Here is a 17,509-nt window from a genome sequence, read left to right on the forward strand (position 1 = left end):
AAAAAAGGTACAGCCCCACCCCCCGCTGCTTTCCTGCTTGAAAACATTCCCCGATCCCATACTTCAAACATAGTGGCAACTGCTATTGGAAGATATCACATAAAATTCTCTCCAAAACATCCCGTTTTAAAAATCTAGAAAGTAGGATTAATTTGCTTCCAGAGAGCTAACAGAATCATATATTTGTATTCCAATTCTCACAGGTCATGACAAACATCTGTTCTTCAAGCTGGGGTATTAGCACTACTTGGCTATACTTTTTGGCCCCTCAGAAGCATTAAGTATGTTCTCCATGATGTTAATGACCCTCATTACTCTGGGCAACAAATAAGATGTTTATAGCCTGTGTAGCATGGATGACCTTTTCATTCAGTCTCAGCTTAAGTTGGAGGTCATCCAAAAACCCCTCTCCATTTATTTAGACAGTCTTAAATTACAGAATCAGGCACCATACCAACCCTATTCAGACATTATGTTGTACGTGTATATAGATGTCTGTACATATGTACATGTCTTTATATGAATGACTGTACAGGTGAAACTCGAAAAATTAGAATATCATGCAAAAGTTCATTAATTTCAGTAATGCAAATTAAAAGGTGAAACTGATATATGAGATAGACGCATTACATGCAAAGCGAGATAAGTCAAGCCTTAATTTGTTATAATTGTGATGATCATGGCGTACAGCTCATGAGAACCCCAAATCCACAATCCCAGAAAATTAGAATATTACATGAAACCAATAAAACAAGGATTGTAAATAGAACAATATCGGACCTCTGAAAAGTATAAGCATGCATATGTATTCAGTACTTGGTTTGGGCCCCTTTTGCAGCAATTACTGCCTCAGTGTGGCGTGGCATGGATGCTATCGGCCTGTGGCACTGCTGAGGTGTTATGGAAGACCAGGATGCTTCAATAGCGGCCTTCAGCTCTTCTGCATTGTTTGGTCTCATGTCTCTCATCCTTCTCTTGGCAATGCCCCATAGATTCTCTATGGGGTTCAGGTCAGGCGAGTTTGCTGGCCAATCAAGCACAGTAATCCCATGGTCATGGAACCAGGTTTTGGTACTTTTGGCAGTGTGGGCAGGTGCCACGTTCTGCTGGAAAATCAAGTCAGCATCCCCATACAGCTCGTCTGCGGAAGGAAGCATGAAGTGCTCCAAAATCTCCTGATAGATGGCTGCGTTGACCCTGGACTTAATGAAGCACAGTGGACCAACACCAGCAGATGACATGGCTCCCCAAATCAACACAGACTGTGGAAACTTCACACTGGACTTCAAGCATCTTGCATTGTGTGCCTCTCCATTCTTCCTCCAGACTCTGGGTCCTTGGTTTCCAAATGAGATGCAAAAGTTGCTCTCATCGGAAAAGAGGACTTTGGACCACTGAGCAACAGACCAGTTCTTTTTTTCTTGAGCCCAGGTAAGACGCTTCTGACGTTGTTTGTTGTTCAGGAGCGGCTTGACAAGAGGAATACGACATTTGAAGCCCATGTCCAGGATCCGTCTGTGTGTGGTGGCTCTTGATGCACTAACTTCAGCCTCAGTCCACTCCTTGTGAAAGTCCCCAACACTTTTGAATGGCCTTTTCCTGACAATCCTCTCCAGGCTGCGGTCATCCCTGCTGCTTGTGCACCTTTTTCTTCCACACTTTTCCCTTCCACATAACTTTCTATTGATGTGCTTTGATACAGCACTTTGGGAACATCCAACTTCTTTTGCAATTACCTTTTGAGGCTTTCCCTCCTTATGGAGGGTGTCAATGATGGTTTTCTGCACAACTGTCAAGTCAGCAGTCTTTCCCATGATTGTGATTCCTAATGAACCAGACTGAGAGACCATTTAAAGGCTCAGGAACCCTTTGCAGGTGTTTGGATTGATTAGCTGATTGGAGTGGGACACCTGGAGCCTAGACTGTTGAACCTTTTCACAATATTCTAATTTTCTGGGATTGTGGATTTGGAGTTCTCATGAGCTGTACGCCATGATCATCACAATTATAACAAATTAAGGCTTGACTTATCTCGCTTTGCATGTAATGCGTCTATCTCATATATCAGTTTCACCTTTTAATTTGCATTACTGAAATTAATGAACTTTTGCACAATATTCTAATTTTTCGAGTTTCACCTGTATATGTGTTCATTTTAAAAATAAACCTGGGCACTCAGCCCCCTCAAATGTAGGATACAGTTAGGAAATGTACTACTTTACATGTGTTAAACATAACATGTGAATAACTGTCTGCACATACAGATTTGTACATGTGTACACTATACACAGATTTTACATGCGCTGAACAAAACATGTGAATAGGGCTACCATCAATTTAACTTCCAGGGTACTGTCTGAAGGGCAAACAATACAGCAAGCCTCTGAAGTTAAGCTGGTCTAGGTCTGGTCAGTGCCTAGATGGGAGACCAGTTGGGAATACTATATGTTGTACGCTTCATTGAATTTTCTGGAAAAGTAGGATGTAACTATAACAAACAAACAATGATTTTTATTTTTCTGCCCTCCTCCTCACAAATTTCTTTAAATGAGTGCTTTTAATGCCGTCCTGTATTTTACCACACTTAAAATTACATACTATTTGGCATAACTCAGTCCCAAGCTGTAAGCCAGGGCTAAAACCTAGAACATAAGATTAAAAATGATGTAAGGCATCTGGATATTTTTTAACAACAGATGTGGAAGATTTGTCTGATTAATGATGCTGTGGTGGTGGAGTAAATTCCAAGAGACTGAAGAGACTGGTCAACTTTAAAAATGTTGCAGATGAGTAAAATACTTGTATGTAAAATAAATCTAAACTAAGTTCCAGTGTTCATGCATGAAGAAGTAAAAACACTGGAAGTCCACTGTGGTTTGTTCTCAAGCCACATCTTATGGCAATGTAGGATGACAAAATATTCTACTGAAGCAGTGTCTGCTCCTGCTTTGATGTCAGAGCCAAAAAGTGATGGTAAAGTCTGCTGGTTGTGGCTGATTTTGTCAGGTCTGTCAAGGAATCGTCTTAGTGGGTCTGCACAATGGTTCACAATTGAGTTTGCTTGCCACAGTTTCTATGACCTAAACAATGGTTTCAAGAGAGCAGTGTAAAGAACTCTGACCCCTGGATATTACCAAACTGCAAAATAAAATTCAAGAAATTCCACTTAACTGCTAATTAGCACCCAACTGGCATTTTGAAACACAAATCTAAGGGCGTTCCCATCTTTTGTTTGATTTCATCTGCATATGTTAATCAGCTATCATTTCTAAGCAGAGATCACTCAACACCTCTGTTGCAATTTTGCTCAGATTCTAGGCCCTTTTTTGTATATTCCTAGACTACAAAAACACTTGGCTAATGAGCCCATTGTACACTAGATCCCTACAGGTTCACGCAAATGAGTTCCATGCAATAGTTACTTACTACAAAAGTCAATGTGCTTCAGAAGAAAAACAAACAAGAGGGAGGCTCTGTCAGTAAGTAACCCTAACCCTGATCTCATTGGTGTAAATGTTTCCAAACCAGAGTCGATTATACCCCTTCCAAGAAGGCACTGTACTCCACAGAAACATGAGCCCTTCCCCTCCGGAGAGCTGCTTCCTCACATTACCCTATCCATGAGTATGACTAGTACAGGAGCATTTTACATACTCATTAATGACTGCTATCTATGTCTCTGTTCACGTGAGCATAGGCTTAAATTAAAGTTCCTAAAATTATACAAAGCTATTTTTAGCAAGCAGTAGGTCTCTAAGTCTATTTTACAAGAAGGGAACGGGTGGCTAAGCACCTGCAATTCTTGTTTACAATAACACAACACAGTGATTTGTTTCTGTACCAAGACAGAATGTGGTTTCAATTTTGTTTTTATGCAGTGTTGCCAACACATATTCTTCCCTGTCATAAACTTGTGGAATTGTGGAAGGCAGTTTGTGATTAATATCCTTAATTTTATTGTCTCTTTTGGCTTTTCGTTCATTACACATTTCTTTAAAAGAAGAGGTAAAAGAACTATGCTATATATATATATGGAGTTACAGATGTCTTAAATATTAATCATCATTACAGACTTATTGGGAAGAGAAAGCTTATATAACAGATTTGTTTCCAGATTCCAGTATTTAGAGTCAAGAATAATATCACTGATGGCCAACAGAGTTGGTGGGGAGGTGGGAGAGAGAGCCCCTTTCCAGAGCACGATAGAAACATTTCCCAGTGTCCCAGATAAAATCCTTGTGGGTTAAGCAAGAGGCTGTATTCAGTTACTCTAGATCAGCTAACAGTGGCCTGGCTGGGACTCTACATGTCCAACTGGCCTGAGCACATGCGATTGGGTTGTATGTGTGTGCCATGAACATACATATCCTTTCCCCCTTTCAGCATATTGGAGTGCTTGTGTGTGTGTGTGTGTGTGTGTGTGTGTGTTTACTTTATAGTAGTATTGGAAGTACATTAAAAAAGATTAGCATGTGTAGAGACACTCCCTAGTTGTATGAGAAGCAGTTTGTGTAAACAGTCTTTCTACATGTGCTACAAATACGTCATCATCAATCTTTATTATGGTCTCAGACCAGTACAAAGTAAAAGGAACATGTAACAGGTGATATTAAAGGCAATTAAAAGCAGATAAAAGTGATAGAGTCTATGCCTATTAGCATAAAGATGTACGGTTACGATGAAATTACTATAAGATTAGAAACCGAGACTGTAATAAAGACTGATGATACAATATTTGTAGCATGTGTAGAGGAGCAGTGCAGATGAACCAGTGCAGAAGGGAGACAGGATATATGCACTCACAGTGCGCACATGTCCTTATCATGTGTACTTGAACTAGCTGGACAAGTATCAAACCAACATAGTGTTTACAACATGCAAGGCTCAGGGTGTAGGGCATGTTCCAGTCTGAGAGTGACAACAGAAAATGAAAAGCACTGCCTTGAAGAACATTCCTTTCTCCATCCTGATAACTATACAGTTGCACTTAGGAAAAACACCGAATGTTCTTCCTAGTTCAAATCTTTATAATTAATCCTTGAAAATGTGCCCATGGGGATGCGTCCCGGCACCCAGCGGATTGGCTGGGTGGCGGGAGCTCACCACGGCAGGAGGCCATTGAGCTGCTGCCGGGTTCAGGAGGCAGCTGGGCTGCTGGGATCAGGAGGCGGAGGCCGGAGTGGATGGAGAAACCACAGGCAGGGGGGAGAAGCAGGCCGGGTGGGTGTCAGAGATGCCCACCGGAATACAGAGTCAGGGAGAAGGGGCTGGGGTGGGGAGAGTCGAACTAGGGGCACAGACGCTATGCGCCCGGTCAGCTAGTTTATATTTATACATCTTAAAAATGGTCAAGCTGAATGTTCTCATTTGGTGCTCCCCCCCATCACACACACTCCAGTCCACAGGTATATTCCTCAGGAACACCTAGGTATCTAGTTAGGAAGTGTAAAAAGTAACTACAACATATGCTCTTACAACAACAATACATTGATTATTGCAGTTTAATCTTGAATATATCCAAGGAGAAGCTTTTGATAGTCTCCCCTCCCCCTCCCTGCACTTTGAAAGGTCAAACCGAATCACATGCACATTGCCCGTGGCCCCAGGCAGAGGCAGCCGTTCCCACCATTTACCTTCACACAGACTGATCCTGTGTACAGCACCAGGGAGAGCCTTTAAAGGGAAGCCCCATTGATGTCTAGGAAGGCATGCAGGGCAGACTAGGAAATATTGTCCTTCCCAGCTACTTTTCTCATGTACGTTTCATTTGTTATTTGGACACTTCTGATTTGGCTCAGCCAAGAGTTAAGAATTGGTATTTTTTATATGAAGTTGAAAATGAGAAACACTCATTCTTGGGTAATCACAGTGTACATGAAGTGTATGAGTGTTTTAGAGACCTTTTATTTTGTTCAGCTAGTCCAACAAACAGATTTCATAGTTGTGAACAGAAATGGCTTTAATTGAAAGCAGATTGGAGAGCACCCAGCAAAACAGGAGCAGCAACTCCCTCAAGAATCTTTATTTGGCTTTGGATTCTTCTCTAAGAGATTGAGCCTGACAACATGTTCATGTACAAGCTGTTCTCACTTCATCTTGCACTCATCTATTATATGCCTCCATTGCCCATTAGTTCAAAACACATATAACTATTTGATTTAGCAAATAACCAACAGAAGAAAAAATGGTTCAAAGGGTAGCATTTGAAGAATGTTTTCTCAGCTACAAGAAACCTCAAATATTTATAGCTTTGTTTGATACAAAAGACAATTTTTCTAGTCAAATGTTTTCAAGATTCTAAGTAATGTCCCATAAAAGATGTCAGCAAAGGATATTCACCCTATTAATTGCTACCAACATTTTTCATTTTTATGGTCCTGTAACACAATCAGCCTAATACAAATCATTTTTAAAATCTTTTTTTTTAAATAAAGCCAGCTTTATTTTAGAAATTGGTCCACTAAATAGCTAACATGGAGTTCAGCCAAATGAGAGATTCTTTCTTTTTGCAGAAGGGGCACAAAGGAAAGGTTATTAATGGAGCATACCCTGGAAGCATATTCACCATGTTGTGGTCAGCCATAATTATTCCACTCTAGGGCTGAGCTCAAGGAAAACTGGTTCTGAGGAGTGGAAGCAGAAATGGGCTGTGCACAACAGTAACTGGTTGGTGGCTGAATCATCACAGAGGAAAAACTGCACCAAATCTTGTTTTTTAGGTATCTGTATATATTCTTAATAATGAGAATACAAATGGATGTTTCCCAGCTAGAAAGCTTTCATCTGAGTAAGGAAAGTGAACAGGGGAAAGACAGGCAAAAACTCAAGGATTGTCACAGTGGTGATGGAGCTTAAAATATAGCTGGAGAAATGAGAGACAGAGAGGCATTTTTGTGGATGGCTTATTCCAGAAGCAAGAACTCAGGTCAGTTAGATATGCATTTTTGATCAGGAACGCCACTGATAGTCTTGTAGTTCTGTGATGTCACCCTAATCACACTGTTATATCCCATACAAGCATAACCAGGCTGGAAGAGAAGAGTTGGCATGAGAAACAACAACATGATCAGGACAACCTCACATATTTCAACCTTCCATACATTGCTGAAGCAATATACAGAGGACTAGATTTTTTGGCATCTGTCACAAAGTTGAAGTAACATATAAGGTGGGCATCAGTTTTTCTTTTAATGTAATGCCAGAAATGTGCATGGCACAGCACTGTTTCTACCTGTTACAGCAACTGAGCCTCTGCTTTGCATGCAGAAGGTCCCAAGTTCAATCTCTGGCATCTCCAGGTAGGGCTGGGAGAAGACTCCTGCCAGAAACCCTGGAGACCTGTTGCCAGTAGGAATGTGCACAGAACCGGTTTTGTGCACACCCAGGAGGGTGGGTGTGTGTATGTTCCTTTAAGGGGCAGGGAGGTTCCTTTAAGAAGGAACCCTGGCTGGGACTGCAGGGAGGCATGCTGCAGCCCTGCATGCCCGCTATTTACGAGAGTGCCAGTGGGGGGAAGTAGCGGGGCAGGGACTGGCAGGTAGGCAGCACATCCCCTGCCCCTTAAAAGGATCCCCCTGTCCTCTGAACCAGCTCGAATACTGGTCCACAGAACTGGTTCGGTGCTCCTAGAATGGTGTGCCGAACGGTTCTATGCAGATCCATAGTTGCCAGTCAAGGTAGACAATAGTGAGCTAGATGGACCAAGGTTCTGACTTAGTATAAGACAGCTTCCTATGTTCCTAAGTTTTGCAAGAAACAAATTACTATTACATACACATTTATCTTCAGATCCACAGGCAATGAACTGTCCACAAGGAGAAACAGCGATTCCACAAGGATGACAGCGGCTACTATGACCTTCGAAACGACGCTCACACCTTCAGAAAAAGTTCAAATACATTGTCTTATTTTGTGAATGCTCCTTGAGTATATTTTCTCATCCAGTACACATTCAGTTTCTCATCTAGACAAGAGGTACATCATTCTGAAACAGCATCACCATCAATGGATGCACTGGCCAAGTTCCAGACCAATAAAGTGCTTGTGCAGCAATGCTGCACTAGTGCTGGCAGGGGGCAATTTTTGTCACTCTTCCCTCTGATATGATTCCTTAAACTATGTCCCTAAGGTAAACTGCCCCTCCCCCACAGCACCTGTGCAGCATTAGCAGCACTTTAGCAGTGCTTTCGATGCCGGCCACTATATTCTTCTTCAGCAAGTCTTTGGACATAACTCCACATGCTATTTTCATCAGGTAAATGGGAGAACTATGAATTAGAAGGTGCTAGCATAAGATGGGTAAACAGTTGATTGGAAAACTTCCTTTATAAGCAAGCCATTGATGGATCACAGTCAAACACTAAGAAAAGATTGAGTGGCTTTCCATCAGGCATTGCTCTCAGTCCAGTGTTGTAAAACATATCCAATTAATGATCTGAATCAAATAAAGGAGGAAAAGATTCTTTTAATGAAATAAGGAGAGAATTCTGTAATGGAGGCACCAAAAATTATAACACAGAGTTACAAAGTCTGGAGTGCTTTAGCACATAAACATTCCAGAACTTCTTCCTAAAGAAAATGGTTTAGTTTTCCTAAAACAACTCCCGATGTTCTCCCTAAAGTCTAATTTTTATTTTTATTTTGCCTGAAAAATATGGGAACTATACTTTCATGTCACAAATTTCACTTCTTCATAGTCATTAATAATGGTAAACTGCAGAAACAAATAGAAAAGCATTTTAATTTCCCAGGAAGTTATCCAGACATGGCTTCATGTCGCAAGGCATCCAAAGAGTGAATCTGTTTCGCAGCAGATTCGCAGCTGTTTAATTTGGGGGATTAAATTGACCGTACACATAGGGTTGGCTCCTCTCTGCATTCCCTGCAGATCTTTTTCCTGTGTGCATTCCCACAGCTTTCTCCAGGTTTTTCCTCCAATCCTATCCCAGAGGAGGGATAGGCAGGAGACCTTTTGTTGTTGTTAGTTTGACATTAGGTGTTCTGCAAGATTGACTAGTCAAAACAACAGAACACTGTTCTCCAGCACTTGATGCTCCTCTACCCCTTTTCTTTGACTGCCCTTAACTGTCATAGTGTGCTGCACTGTCCCAGCTATTTTTTTTAAATAGTAGCAAATACACAGGGGCATGATCCATCATTCAGAAGACACATTGAGGCGAGTCTCATGATAAGTGAGACTTGTCGGGAAGGGGTCTTCAGGCTTGTCCGCAGACAAGCAGGAAAGCAGCCCTGGGCAGCTGCATTCGCTGCCCACATGACTGCCAGCTCCGTCGCGGAGCCAGTGGGGGCTGCGGGGATCAGGGGCCACATGGCCCCTGGAATTTCCAGGATGCCCTGCACAAGTGCGCGGGGCATACTGGAGAGACCCCCAGGGCCGGGAAGCTTGTTTCAGCCTCCCGGCGGGGGTCTCCTCATGTGTTGCTGCGGCACGGAGCAGCGGCGTGGCAACACACAATCGAAAAGATGGGGTTAGCGGAGCGCTCACTCCACTAACTTTGTCTAAGGGGAGGGGGAATTAGGAGGGTTTGCTGCCGGGAGCCGCGTGGCTCCTGTGGCAGCAGACAATCAGGCAAAAGCAGGCTAGGCTCCCTTTTGCCCAATCGTGAGAATCCCCTCATTGGTTTTTAGGGGAGAATTAAGGCTGCAAAGTCTCCAAAATGTCTCCAGTTGAAAAATGTCTAGGTTTTGTTGGATCATGCCCTGTGCTTGAAGTAATAACCTTTTATATTTTCCTCTCACACCATCCCGGTGTTAGCAGACAATCTTCCCTTCTCTAATAAGGAGAGGAGTTTGTGCTGGTAACTTTTCGCTCATGTCCCCCCCCCCCACCTTAATCAGAGGGGTGGAAAGCCTGAAGACTCAGAACAGCAGAAGAAGCCCACATTTTGCATTTATCAAAGGGTGCGGGAACGCAGGTGAGAGCGAAAGGGAGGGAGGGGAAAGAGACGGGGGCTCACTGCATGAAGGAGCCGTAGCTGGGACCCAGCCGTGAAACATGACCTGAAACATGAATTTTACCAAACCTGTCCTGATCCCTTTTTAAGCAGCCTGACTTCCTTCCTTGCAATCAGGGACATAATTCATTAGCTAAGGTGATTCATCTCAGCGTTGTCACACTTGCCTGACCTCCAAAATCAAGCTTTGGCTAACCTTTTCCCTACCTTTTTTGCCCTCTTCTTCTCGTGAGGAGATTGGTCTCCACTGCCTGCTGGTTGTCCCAACCAGCTTCAGAGACAGAGCCATGAAAAGAGCAGGCAGAGATTCTGTCAAACTTCCCTTGTGGAAGATCGGCAAGATAAATTGCCAAGCAGCGCCCTCTGTTTGAAAAAAGCCTAATTATCGGCAATGCCCCTTCCACACATCACAGAGAAGCATCGGGGCATACCAGAAACCTCGTCCCCCCCCCCAAAGATTCCACAATTAGAGGATTTTTAAAACCCAGAAATAATTCAGGCTAAGCCAGAATGTGCAGCCATAATTCGGGGAAAGCAGAACTGTGTGTGAACTGGTCCCTGACAGTCCGCTGCGACTTCGGGGTAAATATGGCTGATATGTGAACTCACACCCTCCATTCCGGAGCAGATGCAAGCTAAAAGCCATGTGTGGAAAAGTTCCTGGACATCTGGACTAGATATAAAAGTTGCCATATCTCAACAAAAAGTCAAAATCAAATCTGAAGATGACAAGTTGGAATTCATTTGCCAATTTGACACTATCAGATTTGGCTCAATGGAGACTGGGAGTACCTAGCTGACTACAGGAAGTAATGGTGCTGTTTACTTGTTTATGTACACTATTCATTTTGCTTTGCCTATTCATTATGAGGTGGGAGTGTATCAGATTCATTCTGATTGGATGTTCTATCCTTATGACCAGATATTATTTTCATTCATGCTCTGTCTAATAACGCAACACATCTGTCTTTTTCATTGTTGGGCCTTCTGGCCTTTCTTTGTGATAAAATTTCTATCACCACCCTTTTGTTTCCATGTGTGTGTGTATAAAACATTTCATCCTTCTGACAAAGTAGGCTCTGTCCTATGAAAGCTTGTATCACAATACATTTCTTATTAATTTTAGGAACCACCGAGTGTTGTTTCTGCTGCAGCAGACTAACATTGCTATGCATCTGGAATTGCCCCTCTGGAATCTTGCCAGTTTTGTGAAAACTAAAAACTTTGAAAACCATGGGGCAATTCCATGGCCAGTGGAGCAATCACTCTTGATTTTCCTCAGAATAAGTGTGTGGCTGGAGGAGCAATCTATAATTCACCTGCCAACTATTACTCAAAGAGTAAATGGCTTCAAATATTTCAGAGAAACTTTTTATGTTAGGTTAACAAGCAGCGAATAACATTCTTCACATGCACTCCTTAAGCAGCAATAGGCAAGAACTTCCACAACTAACATCTGGTAGCTATATAGTGAAGCTGTCTGCCAAGTTCTCTCTATACTGTGCAATATGTAGCAAAGAACATAGACAATGTGTGACATGACTTTATTTCACTAATAATTTGCTGATACCATTGTGCTTGTGCACATAGCTTTCCTTTCTAAAATTATGCTTTTGGAAAAGAAAAAAATGTCAATGTATATTTTACTAAAGAATCATCACATCACCCACTCCACTAAGCCTAGAGCCAACTCTTACACTAGAGTTGTTCAGTGATTATTAGCACTGACTACTACTGCATTTCTTTGGACACTCATAAATTATAAGTATTGTCCACTAAGGAATTCCTAATTCCTTCAAATTTACTTGACAAATTTTAAATTTAAGAGATCCAACTTTGCCTCTTGATGCCTAGGTGGTTCTGTGGCCCAGAGCACTGTTCATCAGCAAAGGCTGGTGTGGGAACTGTGGCCCTTCCTGTACAGAGATGGCCTGAACACACTTGTCCATGACCTGGTAAACTCCAGATTAGGCTGCAATGCGCATGGAGCTACCCTAGTCCAAACTACAGTCACTAAACTAGTGTCTAACAGCTTCACAAGCTCCTGCTTCTTTCCAGACAAAGATGCTGGTACCCACTTTAAAAGACCTAAAAAGCTTAGGATCTGGGAAGGATCACCTACTCCCACACCAATCTATCCATAAACTAAAGTAATCTTCAGAAGTCCTCCTCTGGGTGCCCTCATTGTCAGAGGTGAGGTGGTCTTGTGGCTCTCATGACCTTTTGGTGGTAGCTAAAGACTGTTTTTTTAAAGTCTTTAGCTACCACCAAAAGGTCATGGTGGTAACATGTGGTCATGGTGGTAACAACAACCCAAGCTCTTAATTTCTTGTGATATGGGTTTTATCCTGTTATAATCTTTGCTGTTTCAGTTTTATATTGTTTTTATTGTTTTCATTACATTGAATTGTTTATTTTAATTAATTAGTGAAGTGCAGATTATAAATGCATAACATAAAGTAAGATTATTAGAGCAAATTTTAAAGAATTAGGAGTTCCTTGGTGTCTTATTATTTTAAATACATGTTTCATAATTGTTTCAGACTATAAGCAACATAATATAAAACTTTGTAAAAAGATAATTTCTGGTTTTGATCTGTGACAGGAAACTCTGAACATTTATTCTTATTTAATTTTGCAGTACTGGCAGATCCTAGTAAATTAGATAAATTGTTCCCTTCATTAAATGAGGAGATCTTTTCCTACAAGAAGCAAGCAAGTTGTCTCTGGTGAAAGGCTCTGAGACAGCTCAACTGATTTGCTTTCAGAAGCTTTCACTTGAAAGTTCATGGCATTTGCCTGTACACGAGAGGAAGAGGAAGTACTTTCATACATGATGCCCACAGAACTTGGAATTCACATTCTAAGGTCTGTAGTAACACTCCCCCCGCCCCCAGAACTCAGCATCCTAGGTCAAAGCTGGCTAGGCCACCAGTGTGATCAATCTTACTAAGCCAATGGCAGCTGGGGGCATGGCATCTCAACAGTGTGATAACAGCAAATCAGCCAATGGTATCAAGAGAGGGAGGATAAGTAGCAAGGATGGAAAGCCAAGAGAAGGGAGGAGTGCAGGACTCTCAAAAGGGAGAATTGATGAAAACACTCATGGCACAAAGTAGAGCTAGACCTTTAGTGAGGATACACTAAACTGCTTACCCAAATTTTACTTTTAACTATTTTACCATGCACCTGCTCTCCTTAAATTAACGTTTTAAAAGGAGGTGGCAGATAAGTGACCTGTGAAAAACTTTCAACTTTTTCATTTTTCATGAATTGTAGCTAGACCAGTTAATTGCAAAAACATAAGAATTTAACAGAGTCCAAACCCTGAAATCCTTCATTTTATTACTTTTTTGACATTTGGTAAGGGTAATAAACCCTTACAGTACAGTTTGGCAAGAACTTTCATGCTTCCCCCCTTAAAAAAAGAAGATGACAAAATTAAATTAGAAAGCAATAACAAAAAATCAATTGATATTAAGTTGGCCACCATATTTCTCAGAAGCAATTTTTCTAAAACACTTCACTTGGACATTCTCTATTTTTTGCTGATTTACAGTCAACTCCCCACACATGTTCTTTCCTGTGCTGCCCTGATATGCAATCCTGTAGATGTTATTTTTTCCCCCAAGTCAGATGAGCTGGAATAGATTTTCCAAGACAAAAAAATGTGCATTTCATTACATAATTCCAGTTATAAAGTTTCACTGACTTCAAAGAGGATTCACCTCCACATTTAATTAATTAATTAATTTGTCCTTTAAAAACTATCTTGTCACTTAGGGTCATTTTGTTCACGACACAGAGAGGCTATTTATACGTGTGTGCAAAAACGGGCTAAGAAAGCCCAGCCTGGTTTCGCATGTGTGCGTGTACCGCCAGGATCGGACACGGACCCATCAGCACCGCAGAGGCAAACCCACTCACTGAGCCTCCCTCTAAAACGAAGTTAGGAGAGTGAGCGCTCTCCTAACCTCATTTTTCCGATCGCCTGTCAGCCGTGGCTGCTTGCAATCGCAGCTGACAGACTGTGGAGAGCTTGGGGAGGGGAGGGGGACCCCCATAATGCACAGTGCACTTGTGCAGTGCATTATGTGATTTCCAAGGGCTGGGACTACGCATCCTGGCCCCTGACCCTCCTGCTTCCTGGGCCAGCTGGGAATCGTCTGGGTGTGTGGGGAGTGTGCCCAGCAATGGCAGATCGATCATCTGTGGGGGAAGTAGGTTGAAGGTGGGCTGCCACCTTCCCAGCAGCTCACCCTCAAGCCCTTCTCACTTTTTGTGAGAAGGGCTTGATTCAGGAAATGCAAGCCCCTGATAAGTGGTAGCCAAATAAAATACAAGCTTGCATTTTTAGCTACAACTTAAAAGTTTCTTAGGTGGAAACTAAAATGTAATGTGTGTTAAGTGGCCTTTATTATGTATGCAAGTGCAGAGGCAGAGGCAGTGACACACCAATTATTTATTAAGATTTCATTACATATACACTTCTTTTTGACTTCATCACAACATCCTATAATGATTGAGATAACTTTGTGCCATATATTGTAGATCATAGAGAGGTCTCTTGAGGAGCACAAAAGGATACAACTTCATGTAGATTGGGGCTGTACAGCTTTGGCCCTCCTGCAGATGTTGGACTACAACTCCCATAATCCTTGACTAATGGCCACTGTGGCTGGGGATGATGAGACTGGAGGACTGATGTAGATAATCAGCCCCAAATAACTTTTACGGTTAGATTCCTTTATGGAGCAGGATAATGCCAATAGACAATGCCAATAGAAATAAAGATAACGCCAACAGAAATCCAAATGCTTTCTGCTGTGAACTGGTCTGTTGAATCTTTGCAACTATCATTAAACATAAAACAACACAGAGACAGATGCTTCATGAGATATCTTGACTTGTAGTAGCATATTGTAGGAAGAGAACAAGACCATTGTAGCTGCACCACCCGGAACCACATCACCCAAAACCAGCAGTTCAGGTATAAAATATATGGTACATATAACTATAGCGTATTTCTGCAGTATGCAGAATCATTAGAATATAACGAGAAGTCTGCACACACTGAAGTGTTAAAAGAAATGTGTATAAGCAGATGACGGGGGGAATCAGTATAAATTTGATGTGATGGGGAGAGAAATCTGCTGTTCACAAAAAGAGATTAGTTTTCCACTAGTTCTCAGTCCCCATGCAACTATTTTTGCCATAGTTGATATATGCACAGAAAACCGATAAAACATAAGCAAGAAAGCTTCATTTGCTTAGTATGTGTGAACAGTTTGAAGCAGCACTTTGCCCTTTTCATTTTAAGAAAAACCAACTGCTGTTACCTCAGTGTTCTCAAATCCCAGAGTTTGATACCGTCACCAATTGCTGTTGTCAAGAAAAGATTGTAAGCTTCATAGCACTGAGTGCTAAAAGCTGATCCCTGCAAGAGAAAACATTTGATTACCACAGCTGAATTCTCTGTGGTCAGACATCATCTCTGCACATGGAATTATGCTGAAAAATGTATGCAGGCCTTAGCAAAAGTCAAAGAGTTCGCCAGTATTGGACACAATTCAAATCAATAACTTCTTCATTGGCTCATTTGCCTCTTGTACTTTCCATATAGTCTGGTCCTTTGGAAAGGCAAGTTACTCAAATGACCAAGCTCTCAGTAACATGTGAAGAACAAGAAAACACATTCACTAACATGTGTTTAATTAAGCCTAGAAGACAGTCACTGCTAGAGGAAAAAGCAGCTAGGATTACAGCTCATATTACAAGTGTTGCAACTAAAGAGAACAGAGATGTCTTCCAACATTCAGCATTATTGAATCAGTTTTCCCTTCATCCTGTCATATAGATGTTAGGAAAAGAGATCATATCTAGCATTAGCAACACTACAAAGCAGCAATTGTGACTCCGTCATTAATAAGCTTTAGTGCATTTCAGACAAATGTTCTATAAATATCAATACCACTTAGAAAGCAATATTCATTGCATGACAACCAACTTGCGGGTACAATAAAGAACTCTCTCCTTTCTTTTTAAAAAAGATTTTGGCTTAGTATTTTATGAAGAACAAGTCTAAGGAAGCACTTCCTTCCATATGGTCCTGCCCCACTACCACCTTTAAAATCAGCAGTGAGGCTCTGCACCAGGATGCCTTCCAGACTGGACCCTACAACGGGGTCAGGACAAATCTTGAAAGTGTGCTTCCACACTTCCTGCGTCGTGACACCACAGTCCCTATGCAGACAGCAAGGTGCCATTCACATTTCCAATGCCTTGTTGCAAATTTAATCGCTACGATATAGAGCAAGGATGTTGCATATCCAGCATGAAAAAGTTGTTTTTTCCGGTTGTTAGTTGCTGCGAGAATGCTCCCCCCTGCCGTTTACATCCCGAATGCGACTTGCCCATATGGAGGCGTTTTGCTGCTAATGAGCAGCTAGTCTGGAAAGCGCCCAGGTACAGAACTGAGATTACTTTCCACCAGCTGCAGAAACTTATTGTTTGTGGCTTTGAAGCTGGGGAATGCACTCCCTCAGGACATTTGCTTGTGGCCGTCTTAGCTCTCTTTTTGGAAAAATGCAAGCCCTCTTCAGACGAGCACCAGCCCCACTCATGCTTACAGCTGCAAAAGTGGGAAAGAAGTCCTGCTCCATGCTGCTGCTCACCCCCTCCAGTCATGCTTATGGCTCCATTTGAGGGGAGCCACCATAAGCATGATGGCTGGTGCTTCCATGAGCTGCAACCTAAGGCAATCCAGATTGCAGCTCAGGGAAGTGCTGGCTACCACGCATATAGTGCTCCCCTTTAGATCAATGGGGCTGTGATTGTGAATGGGTTGGCTGGAGCAGGTGAGTGACAGTGTAGGGCAAGATGTCTTCCTAATTTTGGCAGTTGTCAGCATGAGCATGGCTGGCACTCATAATGTCTGAAGAGGGCTACAGAATGTTTTTATTCTGCCAAGCCTCTGGGAATTAACTGAAATGAATTGCAAGAACATTGTTTACACCATTTCTTGTTTTCAGTCTGCTTTAAATTGTTTTCTATTGTTTTTATTCTGAAAAGAATTAAATTATTTCATTATCAATAAACTGTTCTTGGCATATATTATATGTTAAAAGGTCATAAATAAATACTGGAAATAAAGAACATAAAGAAAGAACATCAGAACAGCTCTGCTGGATCAGGCCAAAGGTCCATCTAGTCCAGCATCCTGTTTCACATAATAGCCCACCCATGCCACTGGGAAGCCCACAGGCAAGAGTTGAGGGCATGCCCTCTCTCTCATTGCTGCTCCCCTGCAACCGGTATTCAGAGGCATCCTGCCTCTGACAATGGAGGAGACCTGTAGCCCTTAAGACTAGTAGCCGTTGATAGACCTCTCCTCCATGAAGTTATCCAAATCTCTCTTAAAGCCATCCAAACTAGCAGCCAACACCACATCTTGTGGCCGAGAATTCCACAAGTTGGTTATGCATTGTGTGAAAAAGTATTTCCTTTTGTTGGTCCTAAATTTCTTGGCAATCAAT

At 42.0% G+C, this 17,509-nt stretch overlaps 1 protein-coding gene across 11 annotated transcripts in view; it reads right to left on the reverse strand.

The window, feature by feature from the left end:
* WDR27 (WD repeat domain 27) overlaps positions 1–17,509 on the reverse strand; it is a 169,097-nt gene that overhangs the window by 56,402 nt on the left and 95,186 nt on the right. For 10 of the 11 annotated variants that reach the window (XR_008316483.1, XM_053297383.1, XM_053297418.1 and 7 more), the window contains exons 22-23: positions 15,314–15,411; positions 7,775–7,877 (exon numbers count right to left, since the gene is read on the reverse strand). Coding sequence is in view for 10 of the 11 variants with exons in the window: in XM_053297383.1 (XP_053153358.1) it covers positions 7,775–7,877; positions 15,314–15,411 (201 nt within the window). In the remaining variant the exon portion in view is untranslated. Of the gene's footprint in view, positions 1–2,124; positions 7,029–7,774; positions 7,878–15,313; positions 15,412–17,509 lie in introns of those variants that run through there. The other variant, XM_053297427.1, reaches the window with a different exon arrangement.

Source organism: Hemicordylus capensis, chromosome 1, assembly GCF_027244095.1.
Source record: "Hemicordylus capensis ecotype Gifberg chromosome 1, rHemCap1.1.pri, whole genome shotgun sequence".
NCBI classification, from domain to species: Eukaryota; Metazoa; Chordata; class Lepidosauria; order Squamata; family Cordylidae; genus Hemicordylus; species Hemicordylus capensis.